Here is a 20,079-nt window from a genome sequence, read left to right as displayed (position 1 = left end):
TCCTATGACCCATTCTGATTTCACTGGTCCTATGACCCAGTCTGATGTGTTTGTTGCGATGACACCAGACTGAGTCATCGGAACAAACGCTTCAGACTGGGTCATAGGAATAATGACATCAGACAGGGTCATCAGACCAATGGCATCAGACAGGGTCATCAGACCAATGACATCAGACAGGGTCATCGAACCAATGACATCAGATTGGGTCATCGGACCAATGATATCAGACTGGGTCATTGAACCAATGACATCAGACTGGGTCATCGGACCAATCACATCAGACTGGGTCATCAGACCAATATCATCAGACTGGGTCATCGGACCAATGACATCAGACTGGGTCATAGGACTACTGACATCAGACTGGATCATCAGATCAATGACATCAGACTGGGTCATCGAATCGATGACATCAGATTGGGTCATCGGACCAATGATATCAGACTGGGTCAGATTGTTATTCCTATGACCCAGTCTGATGTCACTGGTCCTATGACCCAGTCTGATGTGTTTGTTGCGATGACACCAGACTGAGTCATCGGAACAACACTTCAGACTGGGTCATAGGAATAATGACATCAGGGTCATCAGACCAATGGCATCAGATTGGGTCATCGAACCAATGATATCAGACTGGGTCACTGAACCAATGACATCAGACTGGGTCATCGGACCAATCACATCAGACTGGATTATCGGACCAATGACATCAGACTGGGTCATCGGACCAATCACATCAGACTGGATTATCGGACCAATGATGTCAGACTGGGTCATCGGACCAATGATATCAGACTGGGTCATTGAACCAATGATATCAGATTGGATTATCGGACCAATGATATCAGACTAGGTCATTGGACCAATGACATCAGACTGGATCATCAGACCAATCACATCAGACTGGGTCATTAGTGATAATTAGGTAAAAGTAAATGCTGATTTTAAGACAATGAGTGTGTTTATTGACGTTGCATGCATTTTAGCCTGTCGTTGGAGGCCCACAAAACCAAACTATGAACATTTATTAATGGACTCTTTAAATGATAGTAACATGGGCTGAGGAGAGAGAGAGAGAGGAGAGAGAGAGAGAGAGACGAGAGAGAGAGAGAGAGAGAGAGAGAGAGAGAGAGAGAGAGAGAGAGAGAGAGAGAGAGAGAGACTGTAAGTGAGCTTGTCAAGATTTGCTCTTAATTAAGAACGCAGTGAGATATTTGAAGGTCGAGCGAGAGAAACCAGCCCAGATGTTGCCAACATGTGCTTTACATTTGAGACACACACACACACACACACTTTAAATTCACTACATAGACACTTATTAAATACCAACAAACCGCTGGGAGTGAGCCCACACTTTGCTAGAAAACACACTTTGCACAAGCACACATGACACAGAATTCTTCGATTATTCTAGCCGAATAAAACAAATAAGACTTCCTCCAGAAGATAAAACATTATCACAAATACTGTGAAAGATTCCTTGCTCTGTTCAACATCGTTTGGGAAATATTTGTAATAATTACAGCTAATAATTTCGACTGTATGTGTAAACACCTGAGCTCTACATAAATAAAAAATCGTTCGGAAACACACTCCATCTGCTGTAGTTAAACACCCAGTCCTGTAATCGCGCAAACACACATCCATCAGCGCTGGAATGACAGAGGGAAAACACATTTCCACACACACTCATTTGCAGAACACATCAGCTTACATGCAGAACTTCTCACAGCTCAGGGGTCAAAGGTCACGCGCACAGACACACACACGGGTTCAATTAGCACACACACATGACTTACATCAGCGTGACATCAAAATTGACTCTATTTACGCTCCTCATTCAAGCGTCGAGGCTTATTGAGCACGATTCGTGGTTCAGCTCATTTTCTCACTCTGTTATTATGCTGAAACACTCTCCATTTCTTGGCAAAAATATCCCAGCACAGTTTAACGAGTCAAATCTTGGTAGAGTGAATGAACGAAGTGCAGTTCTACATCATTTCACAGTATATATATTATTGTGCATTATTTTAAGCAATCCAAAATGTAAGTGAGAAATTATAATATAAACACAAAGAAATAAATGCATGATAAATATTCATGTATATTATTGCAATTATATTTATGCCATTGGTTTGTTTGAATATGTTTATTGGAAATTTACCATTATGCAAAATGCAAAAGTATAAAAAAAATTAGGATTTTTAACAATTAGAATTGAGCAGTTTTAAACTAAATTAAACAATTTTAACAACAAGAAAAGCAAAAATTAAATACAAAACAAAAACACCACAAAACAAATGGTAAACTTGTCTCAAATTAAGTTAAAGAAAGGTAGAGTAACAGTGATTAATGATAATAATCATTTAAAATAATAATGTCCAGAAATGGCTAAAAATAATTAATAAAAATTTAATAATTTAATAAATAATTTATTTAAAAAAACAAAAACAATTTAAAAAATGTAAATAAATAAATAACATTTAAAAAAATAAAATAAATAAACAAAGAAAGAAAGAAAGAAAGAAAGAAAGAAAAAGAAAGAAAGAACATTTAAAAATAAAATAAATTAATGAATATATAATAAATAAATAACATGTAATTTTTATATAAATAACATTTAAAAAATAAAAACAAATAACATTTTGAAAAAATAAAAATATGAATAAATCACTGTATAAATAAATAAATAAATAAATAATGTGTAAAAATAATCAATAAAAATAAATAACATTTAAAAAAATAATAAGTGAATAAATAAATAAGTAGCATAAAAAACAATAGATAACACTTAAAATAAAATAAGTGAATAAATAACTAAAACAAATGATCAAATAAATAAATAAGTAAATAAATAAATAATGTGTAAAAATAATCAATAAAAATAAATAACATTTAAAAAAATAATAAATGAATAAATAAATAAATAAGTAGCATAAAAAACAATAGATAACACTTAAAATAAAATAAGTGAATAAATAACTAAAACAAATGATCAAATAAATAAATAAATAAATAAATAAATAAATAAATAAATAAATAAATAAATAAATAATGTGTAAAAATAATCAATAAAAATAAATAACATTTAAAATAATAAGTGAATAAATAAATAAGTAGCATTAAAAAACAATAAATAACACTTAAAATAAAATAAGTGAATAAATAACTAAAACAAATGATCAAATAAATAAATAAGAGAACGAAAAAATGCAAATCTGTCAGTCTTTAAATAAAAACACAAGTGTTGCATTCTCAGTGTCACCACAAGAGGCGCCATAGCGTCACTGGTCTTCAGTGTTCAGTTTTCTCTTTCAGGATAACTATTTCAAATGGCAGAAAACAGCCTGAACAGTGCCTTAGCAGGTGAGTTAAAGCTCAAATGGTATTATTAGTAAAATCAGCATCCCTAAATGAACAGTTGAAACACATAACGTCTCCCTCACTGTGGTGACATGAGAAACTGAACAGCTGATCTGCTGAAATAAATCCCTTTAGATCTTAATGACAGACCTGTGTCTACAACAAACCCACGAAACAGGAGGTGCGCACGTACAACACAGTCACACACCATCACCAACTGAACACTTGGGGAAAAACATACTTTTATCCTCAAAACGTGTTCGAACACACACGTTCAGAAAAAAAATATAGGTTTGTACTGCAACAACAACATCACATCCTATCTCTAAAATTACAGCAACCCAGTGGGTGCCTTGATGTCAAAATAACATCAGAAACATGTCAAAACCTTGATGTCCATTTGACATCCACACATTGATGTCCTTTATTCATTCATTTTTCTTCGGCTTTGTCCCTTTATTCATCAGGGGTCGCCACAGCGGAATGAAGCATCAACTATTCCAGCATATGTTTTACACAGTGGATGCCCTTTCAGCTGCAACCCAATACTGGGAAACACCCATCCACACTCATTCTCACACACACACACACTACAGCCGCACCCGGAGGAAACCCACACCAACACGGGGAGAACATGCAAACTCCACACAGAAACACCAACTGACCCAGCCGAGACTCGAACCACCGACCTTCTTGCTGTGAGGCCACAGTGCTAACCACTGAGCCACCGTGCCGCCACCACCAAAATAAAAACACAAAAATAATTTTTATATATGCTTCAATTCCAATTTTAGACTGGATTTTGTGTCTCTAGGATGCATGTAAACTCTCTTGATGTAAAAACCACATCTAATGGACATCTAACACTGGCATAAAAAAATAAAAACTGGTAATGTTTTAGTTTAGGTCACAACTTCTGTCTATTATTATTATTATAAGATATTAACTGTTCATTAGTAGTTATAAAGTATGATCTTGTTTTCCATCTATAACCCTACCCAAAACCTAAACCCAACCCAAGCAGCTAATTAGTAGTTTATTAAGCTAATAGTGTTAGTTAAAGGTTTGTTAATAGTGTGAATTGTGAGCTAAAATAATGTGTTACCAAATGTTGTATGTATTTTTGACACCAGATGTCAATTTGATGTTGTTTTGAAATCAAGTTAATCAATTGACATCAAATCACTTAGCATTTAGATGTGTTTTTTTGAAAATAAAGCAATTGACTATGTAAATTGACTGACTTGATGTCCAAAAAAAAATCTAATTGACATCTAGGGCTCTATCACACACCCGGCGCAATAAGGCGCAAAACATGTTTGGCGCGATTTGTTGCTATTTTCAGACCAGCGCAACAGTAATTTTCAGGTTTTGTGTCACGTTGTTTAAGTACAATTTGTTAAATGTTTTTGCAATTGTGGACTCATGGGTGTGCTGGTCTATAAAGGAGGCGTGTTCAGGCAGATTGTTGGAGCGCTGCTATTCGGAGGAATTGAAATAGACCGCACCATTGACCAACTAAAAGCTGCTCTAAAGTCCAGCACAGAGAGCGTTAGTTATGCGCCTATACAGATCCAAACGCTTACACACTGCTGAATACACACAGGATGAACAGCAACACACAGATATCTTTAAAGATGAAAACAATGAAAGGATTAAAATGATACAAACATTATTATTTTCTACATCAATATAAACAGCACTGCCTCCATGCCTTCTTCACCTCGGGGGGCTTTTTCAGTTTATTCATGACATCTGCATCTGTATAATGTGATTATTATTATCAGTATTATTGATTATATGCAGATTTATATTTGCTTTAATAAACACACGTGTAGATTTGTCCAGCTGTGGGGTTTTGGAGACGTCTGCATCACCATATGGGGCAGAAGAACAGGACGTGTGTTTGGATATAACTCTGTGTTTTGACCACACTTCATTATTATTGTTCATTTATTCCTTTGCTGGAGATTAGAGCTGAATTTAGAAATTTTTTAAGAAAATCTTTGTGCTTAACAAATGAAATTAAACATGTAGGCTAGTGGAGTGAGTTTCCACAGTTTCCTTACTCCACCAAAGTAAAGGAGTAAAGTAAAGAAGTAAAGTAAAGGAGTAAAGTAAAGAGAAAGTAAAGAGGCTGAATCGAGGAGGCTCGTTCTTTATCCTCACGCTGCAGATGCTCTGCTTAACTGTTTTCTCACAGGTAAAGCGTTCAGTTTTTACACTTACAAAGTCCACCATGTAAATAGCAGATGCACCATGGTGCGACCTAACCGACTGGGAGAATGGGAGATGAGACTCTGATTGATTTAATGCAGGTTATGCTCAAAACACAGCCAGAACTTGGCCCACACGGAATCTGCGCGTGCAGAATTCAGCAGATTTTGAGCCCATCATTGATCCTGTTTATTTACTTGTGTAAATGTGTGTACATTTATATTTATTCAGTTTTAAAATTAATTACAGTTATATTATTGACTAATATGAAAATTTTGATCTGATTTATTTACAATACAGCTCGTAAGGTAACATTTTCTCTCTTTTAGTAGAGATGTTATATGAGAGACTTGCTTTGTTTACCAAATAAAGTGAATCTAATTAGATTTGCCTTAAAAATTAAAAAGATATTACTTTTTGTTTCACATATAAAGTTTTTAGAAACAATACTCCCAAAATAATTCTGCATAAATACGCATTTTAAACAAAATTCTGTGCAGAAATATCAAAAAATGTCCGCAGATTTTGTACGACCCTACCCATAACTCATTAAGAGAATAAGCACAACCCTGTTAAACCATGCGTTGCAGCACAGAGCGTATTTTACCATCCTTAAAATAGCAAAAGTGTATTCGGACACGCCCTTAATGCTGTTGCATCATGAGCTTTAGACTATGTGCCTATATTGTTAAAATAGAGCCCCAAATGTTGATGTCAAAAAACATGATGCCAGTGTTAGATGTCAATTTGATGTCATTTCTACGTTAAGGTAAATCACATGCATTTTTTTGCAATAGACTAACTTATTATTGACTTGAATGACTAAATGTATTGTCAAAACAACATCAAATGGATGTCTAACGTTGACGTCAAAAACGTGATGCCAATGTTACTGTAGATGTCGATTTGATCTGCCAGTTGGGTAAGCAAAATAATCCAGCTTTTACTTTGACATAAGATTATGCTCCTTACCCCATTGGCAGATTACTTTGCTTGTTTTAAAGTAAAATTTTAATTTTCAATCATTATTTCAGAAAACAAGACAATATTTTTTTACTTCTTGATTTAGGCATTTTAGATATTTGCACTAGAAACAAGAAAAAAACTCTAAATAACAACAGCAGTGTTCAGTTATTAGTCTTACTGGTGCAAAACCAAGCAACTGCTTACACTAGAAAACTAGTTTTAATCAACTTTCCTGCTTAAATATAGATAAAACAACCATAGTAAGCCATCTGACAACCAGAAGTCAGCCTGAACGCACCTCTACCTCCATTACTTGGCAACCGAAACAGCAACTGATTGGTGAAAATCAGATAGTGGGCCGCCGTTGCTGGACGTCTGGCTGGAAACATGTGCAGATTAGCAGGAGAAGTGACAAGTGATCCACAAGCAGGAGGAAAAATCCAAATATCAGCTGCCAGGAAAACCAGCCAACATCGAGAACCGCAGCCAACAAATTCTCCAGCGCCAGACGTTTACAAGACTTCAGTCTCTTTCTCTAACTGCCTGAGACGAGGACAGGTTGAAGGTTCTGCTGCTTCGACACACAATAGCGTCTATTGTACCTCCAGACATTAAACATTATTGGAAGAGGAACCGAATACAAGGGCGATTATGATTGGGTTTCATTTACAAGCATCTTTATTGGAGTACTACCATCCTGACTCCATTAACTGGCTACACTGCATTTTAATGCACAGTTAAAGCGCAAATGAAATCAAATCAAACATGTTGATTTTGTTAGCTCACATCGCTAGTTTTGTGGTGAACAATTCATCTGTGCATGTCACTAAGAGCAAAATAAATAGTTTGCCCTTGTAATCTTTAATTGAAATCTGAAAATTCACTTCCTGTTTGTTTTTAGTTAAAATCTCAGATTACATCTGTCTGAGGTATTGGGTGGGGCTAACACACTTAACCACGCCCCTCCAGCTGTCAGTTTTGACATTGCTATAACAACAAATAGAAATGCTGAGGAGGAGGAGGAGTCTGTTAGGTTGTTTCCCCATTTTTCTGAATGAAACGCCTACTTTACTACATCCAATCAGCTCGCAGTAGAAAAAAACAAGCCACGCCCACTGATTCTCATTTAATTTTCGTTTCTCTAGGAACTGCATCACAATACAAATAAATACGACTTTAAATTTACCTACATTGGACCTAGTTCAGGCCAGTTAGATGCAGAGTAGAGTCTATTGTACCTCCAGACAATAAAGATTATTGGAAGAGGAGCTGAATTCAAGGGTGATTATGATTTGATTTCATTTACAAGCATCTTTATTGGAGTACTATCATCCTGTCACAATAAACAGACTCCATTAACTTGCAGCATCACATTTTAATGCATCATCTCATTCACCTACATTTTCCTCACTGACGATCACGTGTGATTTATTTACAAGTTTGACACTTGAGAATCGGCAGAAATGATCAGAACTCGTTTGTGTTGTCATTTTAATTAAATAATGTTAGAAAGAATTACGCATACATTTAGGAAAAGTCAGTATTGATTCACTGACCTTTGATGGAGTATTGATATGTAGGTTTTATTTCAGCAGTTATTCAGTTAGAGAATTAAAATCTTGAGTATAGTGTTACTGTACACTGAAAAGAAATATTCAAACATGATTCCTTGGATTTACTCATTTTTTTACGTTAAGGGGTTGTAAACAATGTATTTGGGCTGAATTAAAACAAACAAATTAAGTTGAACATTATTAAATTTAATTTGTTTGTTTAAATTCAACACAAATAAATAGTTTGCAACAGTTTTGCAGACATCATTGTTTTCAGTGTATGAACTATTAAAGTGAAAGTGTAGGAATGTGCAATTCTTAGTGTCCTTCCCACTTGTGAGTGGGCATGACAAACCACCTGTAGGACACAATCGCTCCTTTCCATAAGCTTGGACTTGTATATGAACTACTGCTACTCTCTGACGATTTGAAGTGCTTCTTTTATCCTCCTTTTATCCTCATAAAAGCATCTGCTAAACGAATTAATGTAAATGAGCTGCTCCTAAACAATTGCACAGCTCTGGGAGTGTGTGTGTGTTTGCAGTGTGTGTGTCTGTGCACTTGAAATGCAAAGCACACTACAATCTAGACTCAATAAACTGACTCTATTATCCACCTAATTCGCCTTTACACTCTGTCACTGGGGCGGCACCTTTTCAAAAGAGATTTTTTTGTTCATACAGGTACTTAAAGGTACTTATTATTACATAAAAAGTAGAAATGTGTATCTCGTAGTACCCTAAAGGTACAAAGGTGAACGTTAAGCTTTTATTTCTGAGATAAGGTGAATCTTTAACTCAGACCGCTGCTAACGCTCCCTACAGTCCCCCTTCTGAAAAGAACAGCTTGCACAATTAAATTAAACGACCAGCTTCAAGTTTAAAAGCCTGATTGGAGTGTCAGGATCTAAAACAAGTCTATGCTGGTGGTCTTCTTAATAGTGTTCTTGAAAACCACCCTCAGTTTTCATACTATCGAAATCCTCCCACAAGAATGTATTCATGCAGGCTATTGCACTCTAAGTGCCCTTAGCAGGTGACACACTCTGTTCTCCATATGCACCAGACACTTTCTTATCAACACTCCATAGTTCTGGAAAAACATCATGCAATTTGTTTTGGTGGTCAACACTGGTGAGTGGACTTGACAAACCACCTGTAGAAAACAGGAACTCGTTTCCTCCTAATATGCATCAGACAGCTTATTATAAGTGCTGCATACTTCTTTTTTTTATTTTTTCCCATACAGGTCCTTGAAGGTACATATTAATACTTAAGAAGTACAAATGTGTATTTAATAGTATCCTAATGGTACAAAAGTGAACCTTAAGCAATATTCAAAATTTTTGAGCGTGTACACTACCTGACAACAGTGTTGTGGTGGATCTCAGTTGTGAGAGCAGCAGATAATAACTGGACTTCTAGTTGATGATGTGTAAAAGTGTCAGAAGGTGGATTTCTCCCATCAATCATCTGTTGATCTGCATCAATCATCACAGATACTGCAGAAGACCTACTGGAACCAGCATGGACCAAGATTCTCACAGACATCAGTCAAGTTTGGTGAAGGAGAAATCATGGTTTGGGGTTATATTCAGTATGGGGGTGTGCGAGAGATCTGCAGAGTGGATGATCAACATCAACAGCCTGAGGTATCAAGACATTTGTGCTGCCCATTACGTTACAAACCACAGGAGAGGGACAATTCTCCAGCAGGATAGCGCTCCTCATACTTCAGCCTCCACATCAAAGCTCCTGAAAAGGATTGGCCAGCCCAGTCACCAGACATGAACATTATTGAGCACGTCTGGGGTAAGATGAAGGAGGAGGCGTTGAAGATGAATCTTGATGAACTCTGGGAGTCCTGCATTTCTTCACCATTCCAGATGACTTTATTAATCAGTGATTTGAGTCATGTCAGAGATGTATGGATGCAGTCCTCCAAGCTCATGATGGAGTCAGACACAATATTCATTCTGTTTCCACTGCAGCATGAGCACATATTCTATACTGGACATTATTGAAGGTTCAGTGAGCAGACTTTAGTCTAAGCAGAGTCAGACCGCACTGTCCTAATCAAATCATTAATAATCAAGACATGATCAGATTTTATTGTGCTCAAATAAAACTAGAGGCCTTTACCTTCATATAAGACACTTCTGATACCAAATCATCAACTAGAGGTCCAGTTATTGTTGGCTGTTCCTAAAACTGGGATAGGCCACAAGACTTTTGTCAGGTATTGTACTGGGTGAAGCTTTAACTCAGACCGCTGCTAACGCTCCCCGCAGTTCCCCAGCTGAAAAGAACAGCTTGCACAATTAAATTAAACGACCAACTTCATGTTTAAAAGCCTGATTGGGATGCCAGGATCTAAAACAAGTCCATGCTGGTGGTCTTCTCAATAGTGTTCTTGAAAAGCGCCCCCCAGTTCTCATGCCATTGAAACCCTCCCACGAGCACGTATTCATGGCTCTTCAAAGGAGTGCGGATGGCGGACCGGCTCACCCTGGAGATGACAGGAGCCGGATTGACTGCCTGTGCTCGCTAATTAAGAAGGGAGGGAGGTGTTGGTATTTATAGACGGCAAGTGATGGGACGCCCTTGTTAGCGTAGGGCTCAGTGATCCGGATGACAGACCGGCCACGAGGTCATGTGACCACATTACTCAGTCCAGAACCCTGCGAGGGAAGCAGCAGAGAATTCAGGACAGGGAGAGAAAGAGGCCTAGGGGATGAGGGGGGAACGTTTAGGGGACCACAGAGAATTAAAGCAATTATGATCCTCACGCTGGGTCCGTCACGTCGCTCTTCTGCATCCTCTTCTATTTCTCCAAATTTAGATTCTTATTGTTGTTATTATGATCTTGTTATTGTTGTTGTTGTTGTTATTGTTAATGTAACAGGCGGTTGTGTAAGAGTTTCACTGCATGTGATGCCGTGTATGACTCTGTACAGTGGGGAAAATAAGTATTGCACACATTGTCGTGTTTTTTTCTTGGTAATAATCTTTCTAAGGGGCTTTTGACGTGGAATTGAAGCAGATTTTGGTGAAAACCCAAACAATACAAACATAAAAATACAACTAAACTAAATCTGTAAAGTGAGTTGTGTGTATTAAGAATGAAACAACAGAAGCAGAAAGCGCTGAACTCCTGAAGTGTGTTTAATACTTTATATAAAGGCTGTTGTGGTGCTGCAGCTTAAAGACGGCTCTCATATGGAGAATGAAGACTCATGCATAGCTCAGGTGTGAGTTTCTCACAGACTTCAATAGAGTATCAAAATCTGGATGGTTCTGTGGGTCTCGTCTATCAATTCTGAGCTTTGTTCTGTATTCTCTATTAGATTCGGATCAGGTGATTGGCGGCCATTCTACAACATGATTTTCTTTCTCTGAAAGCATCTGAGAGTCTCCTTGGCTGTGTTTTGGATCATTGTCTTGCTGAAATGTCCACCCTGGTTTCATCTTCATCCTCCTGCTAATGTAGATGATGGACTGAGAAGAACTACTAAGAGATTTCAGATGCTGTCTGGGCTTTCACTGCCCAAATACACCTCCCTTTCTTCATCTGTTCAACACTTTTATCCTGTGTCATTTCATTTTATTACACAAAACTTCATTTCTAAAATAATTAGATTTGTTTGCTTTGCATATGTGGATTTCTATGGGTATTATCAACATCTGGGGAAAATGGCAAGTCAGCGGCACCTTTAGAAATATGTTTTCTGAGAAAAATGCTGACATGTTCATGTACTTATTTCCCCCACTGTATTCGAATTATGTTTAGAAATGTGTCTTCTCTCCACTAAAACAGAAATTGAGAAGAAAAGAGTATAAAAGGATTAAAAATGAACAGGGGGGCTAATAATTCTGACCTCAACTGCCCATAGTGGTCCATATACCAGCTTAAAGGGGATCAAAAGCCTGATGTTTGGAGATAAATAAAAGAGAAGACTGAAAGACGGAGATAATTTGAACAAACCGTGGTGAGGATCTTCCCACATTAAAGAGTCAGAGACGGGCAGGTGAGCCCAGACGCTTTTCTTTCAACTTCTGCCACTTCAAACACTCTCAGCACCACAAACAAAGGTGCAGGGGCCGTGAGGGGATGGGAGCCCGCGAAAAAAAAGACCCTTTGTGTCCCTGTTTTTGTAAAGAGTCACGCAGTAACTACTCCATTTGGCATGATCTGTTTGAGTGCTTCTAAAGTGGTGGTTCAGTTCTGGATCCAGCAATTATATAATATACAGTTGAAGAGTTATTAGCCCTCCTGAATATTTCTTTCTCCAATTTGTGTTTAACAGAGAACAGATTTTTCTTAAACACATTTCTAATCATAATAGTTTTAATCACTCATTACTAATTACTAATTTCTTTTCTCTTTGCCATGATGACAATAAATAATATTTGACTACAAGCTAGTATTCAGCTTAAAGTGACATTTAAAGGCTTCACTGGGTTAATTAGGGTAAAGTTAGAGTAATTAGGCAAATCATTGTATAACAGTGGTTTATTCTGGAGACAATCCAAAACTAATATTGCTGAAGGGGCTAATAATATTGACCTTAACATGGCTTTAAAACTATTAATAACTGCTTTTATTCTAGCTGAAATAAAAACAAATAAAACTTTCTCCAGAAGGAAAAATATTAGAGGAAATACTGTGGAAATTTCCTTACTCTGTTAAACATCACTGGGAAATATTTGAAAGAGAATACATATTTCCCAGAAGGGCGAATAATTCTGACTTCACTTCTAGGTCTGGAAATTTGACCAATCAAACAGAAATAATTAATCTGTCACTTGATTGAAGCTGGACGTCAACATGAACCGGCTGATCATGAATGAAACTAAACTCACAGGAAATCTGACCCAGTGTGAGTTGAAACAAGGATAAACATGTGCCAGTCAGCGTGTGTTTTTATACACTCAAGTATTGGCAGTCTGAGAGAGTTTGTAAAACCAGGCATAAACATATCAGGCTCTCAAACTACTAATGTTTGCTCTGAGTGTTTCAATGTTTGGGCTCAAAGTCTTTTTTTGTACTTTTGTTTGACACACATTTTTGCTCTCTGTGTTGAATCACCATCTGATGTCAAATCTAGATCTTGAAGTCTGTTAAGAACCTCAAGTTTTCCCCAAAATTAATGCTGTCAAAAAATGCAAATGATTTGACGCCGTTTGACTACCTTGATGTCAAAACAACAACAAATTGACACCTGATATTAGTGTCAAAAAACACATCAACAATCGATTACAGCACAGTCCTTTAATTGAATGTTGAAGATGTTTTCATTCAAAGATGCGAATTAAAGCAGCAGGCTCATTCTGAAAATGTACCCCTGTATACAATTCTGGAGATCATGAATTATGAAGCCAGAGATACGTATGGCTGCATTTCATCTTTTAAACGAACGCTACAGGGTGGTTTGACGCCACCCTGACCGCTTAACTCCGTATGGACGTTTTTTCCGCCCTTACCAGTATGACCAGTGGCTCGTTTCGTACGTCTGAGGATTTGAGACGTAGAGCGGTGTTGACCGTGACAATGGATGTTGTGTCCAGTGAAGAACGGTTCCAGAAAGTGGGTGAGACAAAAACAAAAGTCAAAAAATAAAATAAATGAGTAAATAACAGGGTGAGAATGTGGTAAAATCTGAAAACGTGGTAAAAATCAGGCTGAAGCGAGGGCTTTTCTTTTTCTGGATTGCTTTTGAAAACACTGTCGGTTGGATTTAGGGAAGGAGGTGGGTGGGGCTATTGGTCAGTCGGTCGGTCAGTTAGTCAGTCAGTCAGTCAGTCAGTCAGTCAGTCAGTCAGTCAGTTGACAGCGGCCTCTGGTGGATTTACGTGAGAACAGCAGGCGTGAATGGCACTCGCGAGAGCAATATAAGATCTCAAAAAGCATCCACAGCGGCTTCTGGTAGTTTCATGAAAACAAAAACTTATGTATGACGTATTTGGCACTCTCCAGAAATGTATATAGAGGTACGTTTTCAGCATGAGCCTGGGTTGAATTAAATTGATGTGCAAAGCTGGAATATTGCATAAAAGATGCAAATAATGCTGAGTTTCCATCAAACGAGTTCAAGAGAACGAAATCATCACTTCCTGATAAACTGCCAACAAATATCAAAAAGAAAGCTGGAGGAGTCTTTGTCTTATAAAATAAATTACTTGCATCTCAAAATGCAATGAAGACGTGGTGAATTTTAGAGGAGTGGGACGCTCTTTAGGAGCAGAGATGCTCAAGATAGCTCTGGAGGTAATAATAATAGAATAATAATGAACCATTGGGGTGACAGTCGGCCCGCTGGTTTGCCCATTAATGCTATTTTTATCATCACATGATCTCTTATAAGAAAGTCACATGACATTTTTTTAATGCACATACTGGAATTTACTCGGTAAATTCCTTTTCACTGCAGTTTTTGCACATTTTTTCTTATCGGATAAAAATTTCATAATTTTTTTATGCACATTTTCAACATTTATGCACATCTTGGCGTTTCCATCCACAGTTTTTTATGCAATTTTCTAAAATGTCCATAAAAATGGATGAATTGAATGTCATTTTGACATCAGCATAGCTTACATGCATTTTAGGGATACTAAATACAGTGGAAAGTTGTACATTTGGAATTGAAACCTTCATATGAATAACATTTCTCTTATATTATAAAACTTTTTGTGTTGTTATTTTGGTGGTCAAAAGGGCGTTTCTGACATCACATCAATATTTGACTTGTTCTTGACGTTATTCTTAATGTCAGTTGTTTTGACATCAAGGTGCCCGCTGGGATGTTTGTTTGAGCAAACCCTCCATTACAGCCTCCAGAATGTTGGAGCGTTAATAAACATACCTAAGGCGCAAGACAAAATGGGAGGTCTGTTTCGCTAATGAGTAATGATTATAAGTTTAACACTGACTTGAACTCTTTCATGCTCTCGTGGCTTTAATCAGACGCCGGTGAGAAAAACCAACAAACGGCCCTCGCGTGCTGTCCTGTGGTTAATGAGAACGGGAAAGGTTTCTGCTTTCCCAACCTGATTGTGGCTAAGTTGAATTCAGATACTGCTGACCACACTTAATATTCAATTCACTCTGGATTGATTTTAAGCTATTAGTTTTTGTTTGTAAATCCTTGAATAGTCTGGCACCATCTTATTTATCAGATCTCCTACATGTATACAGTGCCGGGAGGTCATTAAGGTCATCAGATCAGGCTTTTCTTTCTATACCAAGGACCCGGTGTAAGCGAAAAGGGGATCGGGCGTTCACTATAACCACTCTAAAATGCTGGATTAAGCCTCCACCTCACACTAGACACAACTTTACTAGTTTTTAAAACCTTCAGAAATTGCATCTGTGTCTTCATCTTGCATCTCTGAGGAATGAACCGGCAACTGTTCCAGCATATGTTTTGCACAGCAGATGCCCTTCCAGCTGCAACCCAGTCCTGGGAAACCCATACACACTCATTCACACACACACACACTCATACACTACGGCCAATTTAGTTGATCAATTCCCCTACAGCGCATGTGTTTGGACTGTGGGGGAGACCGGAGCACCCGGAAACCCACACGAAAACAGGGAGAACATGCAAACTCCACACAGAAATTCCAACTGACCAAGCTGGGACTCGAACCAGCGACCTTTATGCTGTGAGACCACAGTGCTAACTACTGAGCCACCGTGACGCCTTTATGTGCTGTGTGATTTGTTATTTGAATTAGTATGGATTGTGTTCAGCACTTTAGGCAATGCTGTGTTGTAAAAATGTGCTATATATACATCAATTACTACTACTATTACTACTGCTGAGGCTAGTTTCCCTAGCAGTTAAAGAGTTAATAAAAAAAGAAGTAAAAAGAGACCCCCCCCCCCTCCTTCTGGAGCTCCTCTCTCTGAAAGTGGCGTCTTTTGTGTTGGTCTAAACCCAAGACTCTCTAAAACTGTCTGACCGGTGACCCACTCACCCACGTTGTTAAAGAGGTTTTGGGGTCATGGGTTCACAACAAGGTGATCCGCGGGGCGGTGTTTGGTTTCAAAGGCTTCAGTTCTCAAAGATCCAGCAGCAATGAACTTAATGCGGCTAATTAGCATAGCATTGTAGAGGTGAGAGAAACAAGACAACCGAACACTTACAAACCAGACTCCCCTGTTTATGTGTTCCCTTTATTGCCAGCTGAAGAGTTTCCTTTACAGATTATCTCCTAACACTCTTTGTTTCTAGCTTGTTAGATCTTCCCAATCATGTGAGATTATGTAGACACCACTAGATTAATCGGATTCAGTGTTTGGGCATCTAATGTCACGGACAAGAATGAGTTCCCCCAAGTAAACCAGCTATGCTAGCTCACATTACAGGAGTGATTAACTTTATGCAGCTAATTATCATAGCATTGTGGAGGTGAGACAAAACACTTACAAACCAGACTCCCCTGTTTATGCATTCCCCTTACAGATTATCTCCGAACACTCTTTGGTCTAGCTTGTTAGATCTTCCCAATTATGTGGGATTAAGTAGACACTACTAAATTAATCGGACTCTGTAAAGGACAAGAATGAGTTCCCCAAGTAAACCAGCTACGCTAGCTCACATTACCATTCTCATCAGCTTTGACATTTCAGTTTAACGCACGACTGGGCGCCAGACAAAAACACAAGGATGAAAGCATTGGGGAAGTGTCTTACCATGCCATATCCGCAATCAGTCCCATCGGCGAGCGGCATGTGTTGCGTTCGGCATCCTTTATGGTCGCCTTCAGCACTGGTGCACCACAGACGCTTGCACTGTTTCTGCAGATGACAAGACTCATTTCAGGACAAAATGGAGAAATAATTACTTTAACATTGGTTAATCTGGTGTTTCCCAACCCTGTACCTTGAAGCACAGGTACTTATTTTGGATGTCTCACTTATCTGACCCATTAACTTCAGGTTTTGCAGACTTGATTCAGGTGTGTTTGATTAGGAAGAGGTTGAAAATGTGTTCTGTTGGTGTGCCTTCAGGAACAGGGTTGGGAAACACTGGGTTAATCTATTTTATAACAAGTGCTCAAGAGCACTGGGGGTCATTTGTATGAGAATGGATTTTGGTGGTTAGTAAAGTAAACTTTGGCACTACAAGAACCCCATGACCAGAACCACCAATAAACAACACTACGGTCAAACACATAGTCGGGATTCCTAAGCAGATTCTGGTATTCCCAGGTCGTTAAATGGCTTATCTGTCCTCCAAAGGGATGATAGACTAATGCACAAAAGAACTCATCATTAAAAAGGACAGTTTATTAAAGAGCCCATATTATACATGAAATAGGGTCATATTTAGGTTGTAAGGGTCTCCAACAACAGTCTAATATGCATGCAAGGTCAAACAACACTTTGATGGTCTTATAATCTGCATTTATTTTTACCTAATTATCCCAGCGACTCCCATATGAATCGTTCAGCGATTCATTTGTTCCCAAACCCCTCCTCAGCGCGAAGCTAATCTGCGCTGATTGGACCAATGGCAGCCTGCTGCGATTGGTCGACAGTGACAGGCTTCAGCTCGAGACAGAGTGAAATGCTCAGCTGCTAATCTACAATATAAAAGTAGTCACAGTGCATACACGCTTCATAGTGGATTTTGGCTGCCAGTGGGTGAATGTAAACACAGACGATGGACTAGAAAATACTGACGACTAACTATTTTATTGAGCAAAAAGTCCAAGAACTGACGAGGAGATCTCCTAGCCTCCTAGTCACAGTCTTCTTACTCTTTTCACACACACACACACACAAAGGGCCTGCGCGTCCATAAATGAGCGGCTGAATAGAGAGGGCGCGGCGCTCAGTTATATCTGCGAATACCCGTGCGTTACACACACACACACACACACAGGGCCGGCGCGTCCATAAAGGAGCGGCTGAATTGAGGCGGCGCGGCGCTCGGTTATATCCGCGAATACCCGTGCGTTACACACACACAGGGCCAGCGCGTCCATAAAGGAGCGGCTGAATTGAGGCGGCGCGGCGCTCGGTTATATCCGCGAATACCCGTGCGTTACACACACACAGGGCCAGCGCGTCCATAAAGGAGCGGCTGAATTGAGGCGGCGCGGCGCTCAGTTATATCCGCGACTACCCGTGCGTTACACACACGAGGAGACACACACACACAGGGCCGGCGCGTCCATAAAGGAGCGGCTGAATTGAGGCGGCGCGGCGCTCGGTTATATCCGCGAATACCCGTGCGTTACACACACACAGGGCCAGCGCGTCCATAAAGGAGCGGCTGAATTGAGGCGGCGCGGCGCTCGGTTATATCCGCGAATACCCGTGCGTTACACACACACAGGGCCAGCGCGTCCATAAAGGAGCGGCTGAATTGAGGCGGCGCGGCGCTCGGTTATATCCGCGAATACCCGTGCGTTACACACACACAGGGCCAGCGCGTCCATAAAGGAGCGGCTGAATTGAGGCGGCGCGGCGCTCGGTTATATCCGCGAATACCCGTGCGTTACACACACACAGGGCCAACGCGTCCATAAATGAGCGGCTGAATTGAGGCGGCGCGGCGCTCAGTTATATCCGCGAATACCTGTGCGTTACACACACGGGGAGACACACACACACACACACACACATTACTTGACCGTTGCATGTGTGTAAACAGCTGACGATCCGTAATCAAAGCGGCACGCGTCGCGTTTTCAACGTGGCTTTACACGCGATATGAGAATATAAAGAGTTAACCTGATACAGCACACGCGGTTACAAGTAACAAAACACAACTAAATACATCATTTGCAAGATAGAGTAAACAAGGCAATAATTTTAATCGCACGTACTTACACTGGTGAAATGGGGGTAGAAACTGATCCATGATGCACTGATCCATGTTCAGACAGTCTATACTGATCCTTCCTTTAACAAACTGAAGAAGTCTTCTTTGAAAGCATATAGTTTTCAGAAGCACTCAGAACTGCTCAAGGCTGGGCTATATTGCTGAGGTTTCCTCTTTAATTAGACTCAATAATCTCCATCTGCACAGCGTGACTTCATTCGACCGGTGTCTGTCTGTGTGTGTGTGTGTGAGAGACTTTTTTTTCTGTTAGTGGGCGGGGCCGCAGGTTTCAAATCTCCCGGGTTTGCGCGCCTTGTGTTTCGTAGCTGCGTCATCGCGAAACACCTAATGACTCGTTATCAAGACGACTCGTTTGAAGCACTATGAGTCGACTCTTTTATAGATGAATCAATAGTTTTAAACACTGTACACTTACAGATTTAAGCCTTAGCTGGATATTTCACTTCACTTAGAGCTGTGTTACACACTACATGGAAGGGCATTTTCAAAAACCTATAATATGGGCTCTTTAAAACAAGGAACAAGGATTTTGTGGCATCGTACCATTTCAGGCCAAACTGGAGACATAATGACTTCAATATTGGTGAATCTATCCCATCCCAAGTGCTCGAGAGTTGGGGTCATTTGTATGAGAATGGATTTTGGTGGTTAGTAAAGTAAACTTTGCCACAACAAGAACCCCATGACCAGAACCACCAATAAACAACACTAAGGTCAAACACACAGTCGGGATTCCTAAGCAGATTCGGGTATTCCCAGGTCGTTAAATGACTAATCGGTGCTCCAAAGGGATGATGGACTAATGCACAAAGAAACTCATCATTTAAAGGGATGATTCATTATAGCAAGGGATCATTTGTGGAATGTGTGATGTCGTACCGTAAATGAACAGACATATAAGGCCAAAATGGAGAAATAATGACTTCAATATTGGTGTCTGTCTCCCAAAGGGATGAAAGACCAATTCATAACCGAACTCATCATAAAAATGTAAGAGTCTTTAAAATGAGGGATCATTTGTAGAATGTGTAGTGTCGTACCATAAATGGACAGATATTCCTGGCCACAATGGAGAAATAATGAGAGCGACATTGGTAAATCTTTCCTGTCCCA

General features: G+C 39.3%; 1 protein-coding gene across 1 annotated transcript in view; it reads right to left on the bottom strand.

The window, feature by feature from the left end:
- LOC130219446 (A disintegrin and metalloproteinase with thrombospondin motifs 20) overlaps positions 1-20,079 on the bottom strand; it is a 118,614-nt gene that overhangs the window by 59,788 nt on the left and 38,747 nt on the right. Inside the window, exon 11 of the mRNA XM_056451855.1 lies at positions 16,806-16,910. Coding sequence (XP_056307830.1) covers positions 16,806-16,910 — 105 coding nt within the window. The remainder of the gene's footprint in view (positions 1-16,805; positions 16,911-20,079) is intronic.

The sequence above is a fragment of the Danio aesculapii genome, chromosome 25, assembly GCF_903798145.1.
Source record: "Danio aesculapii chromosome 25, fDanAes4.1, whole genome shotgun sequence".
NCBI classification, from domain to species: Eukaryota; Metazoa; Chordata; class Actinopteri; order Cypriniformes; family Danionidae; genus Danio; species Danio aesculapii.
This window is presented reverse-complemented; position numbering and strand designations above follow the sequence as displayed.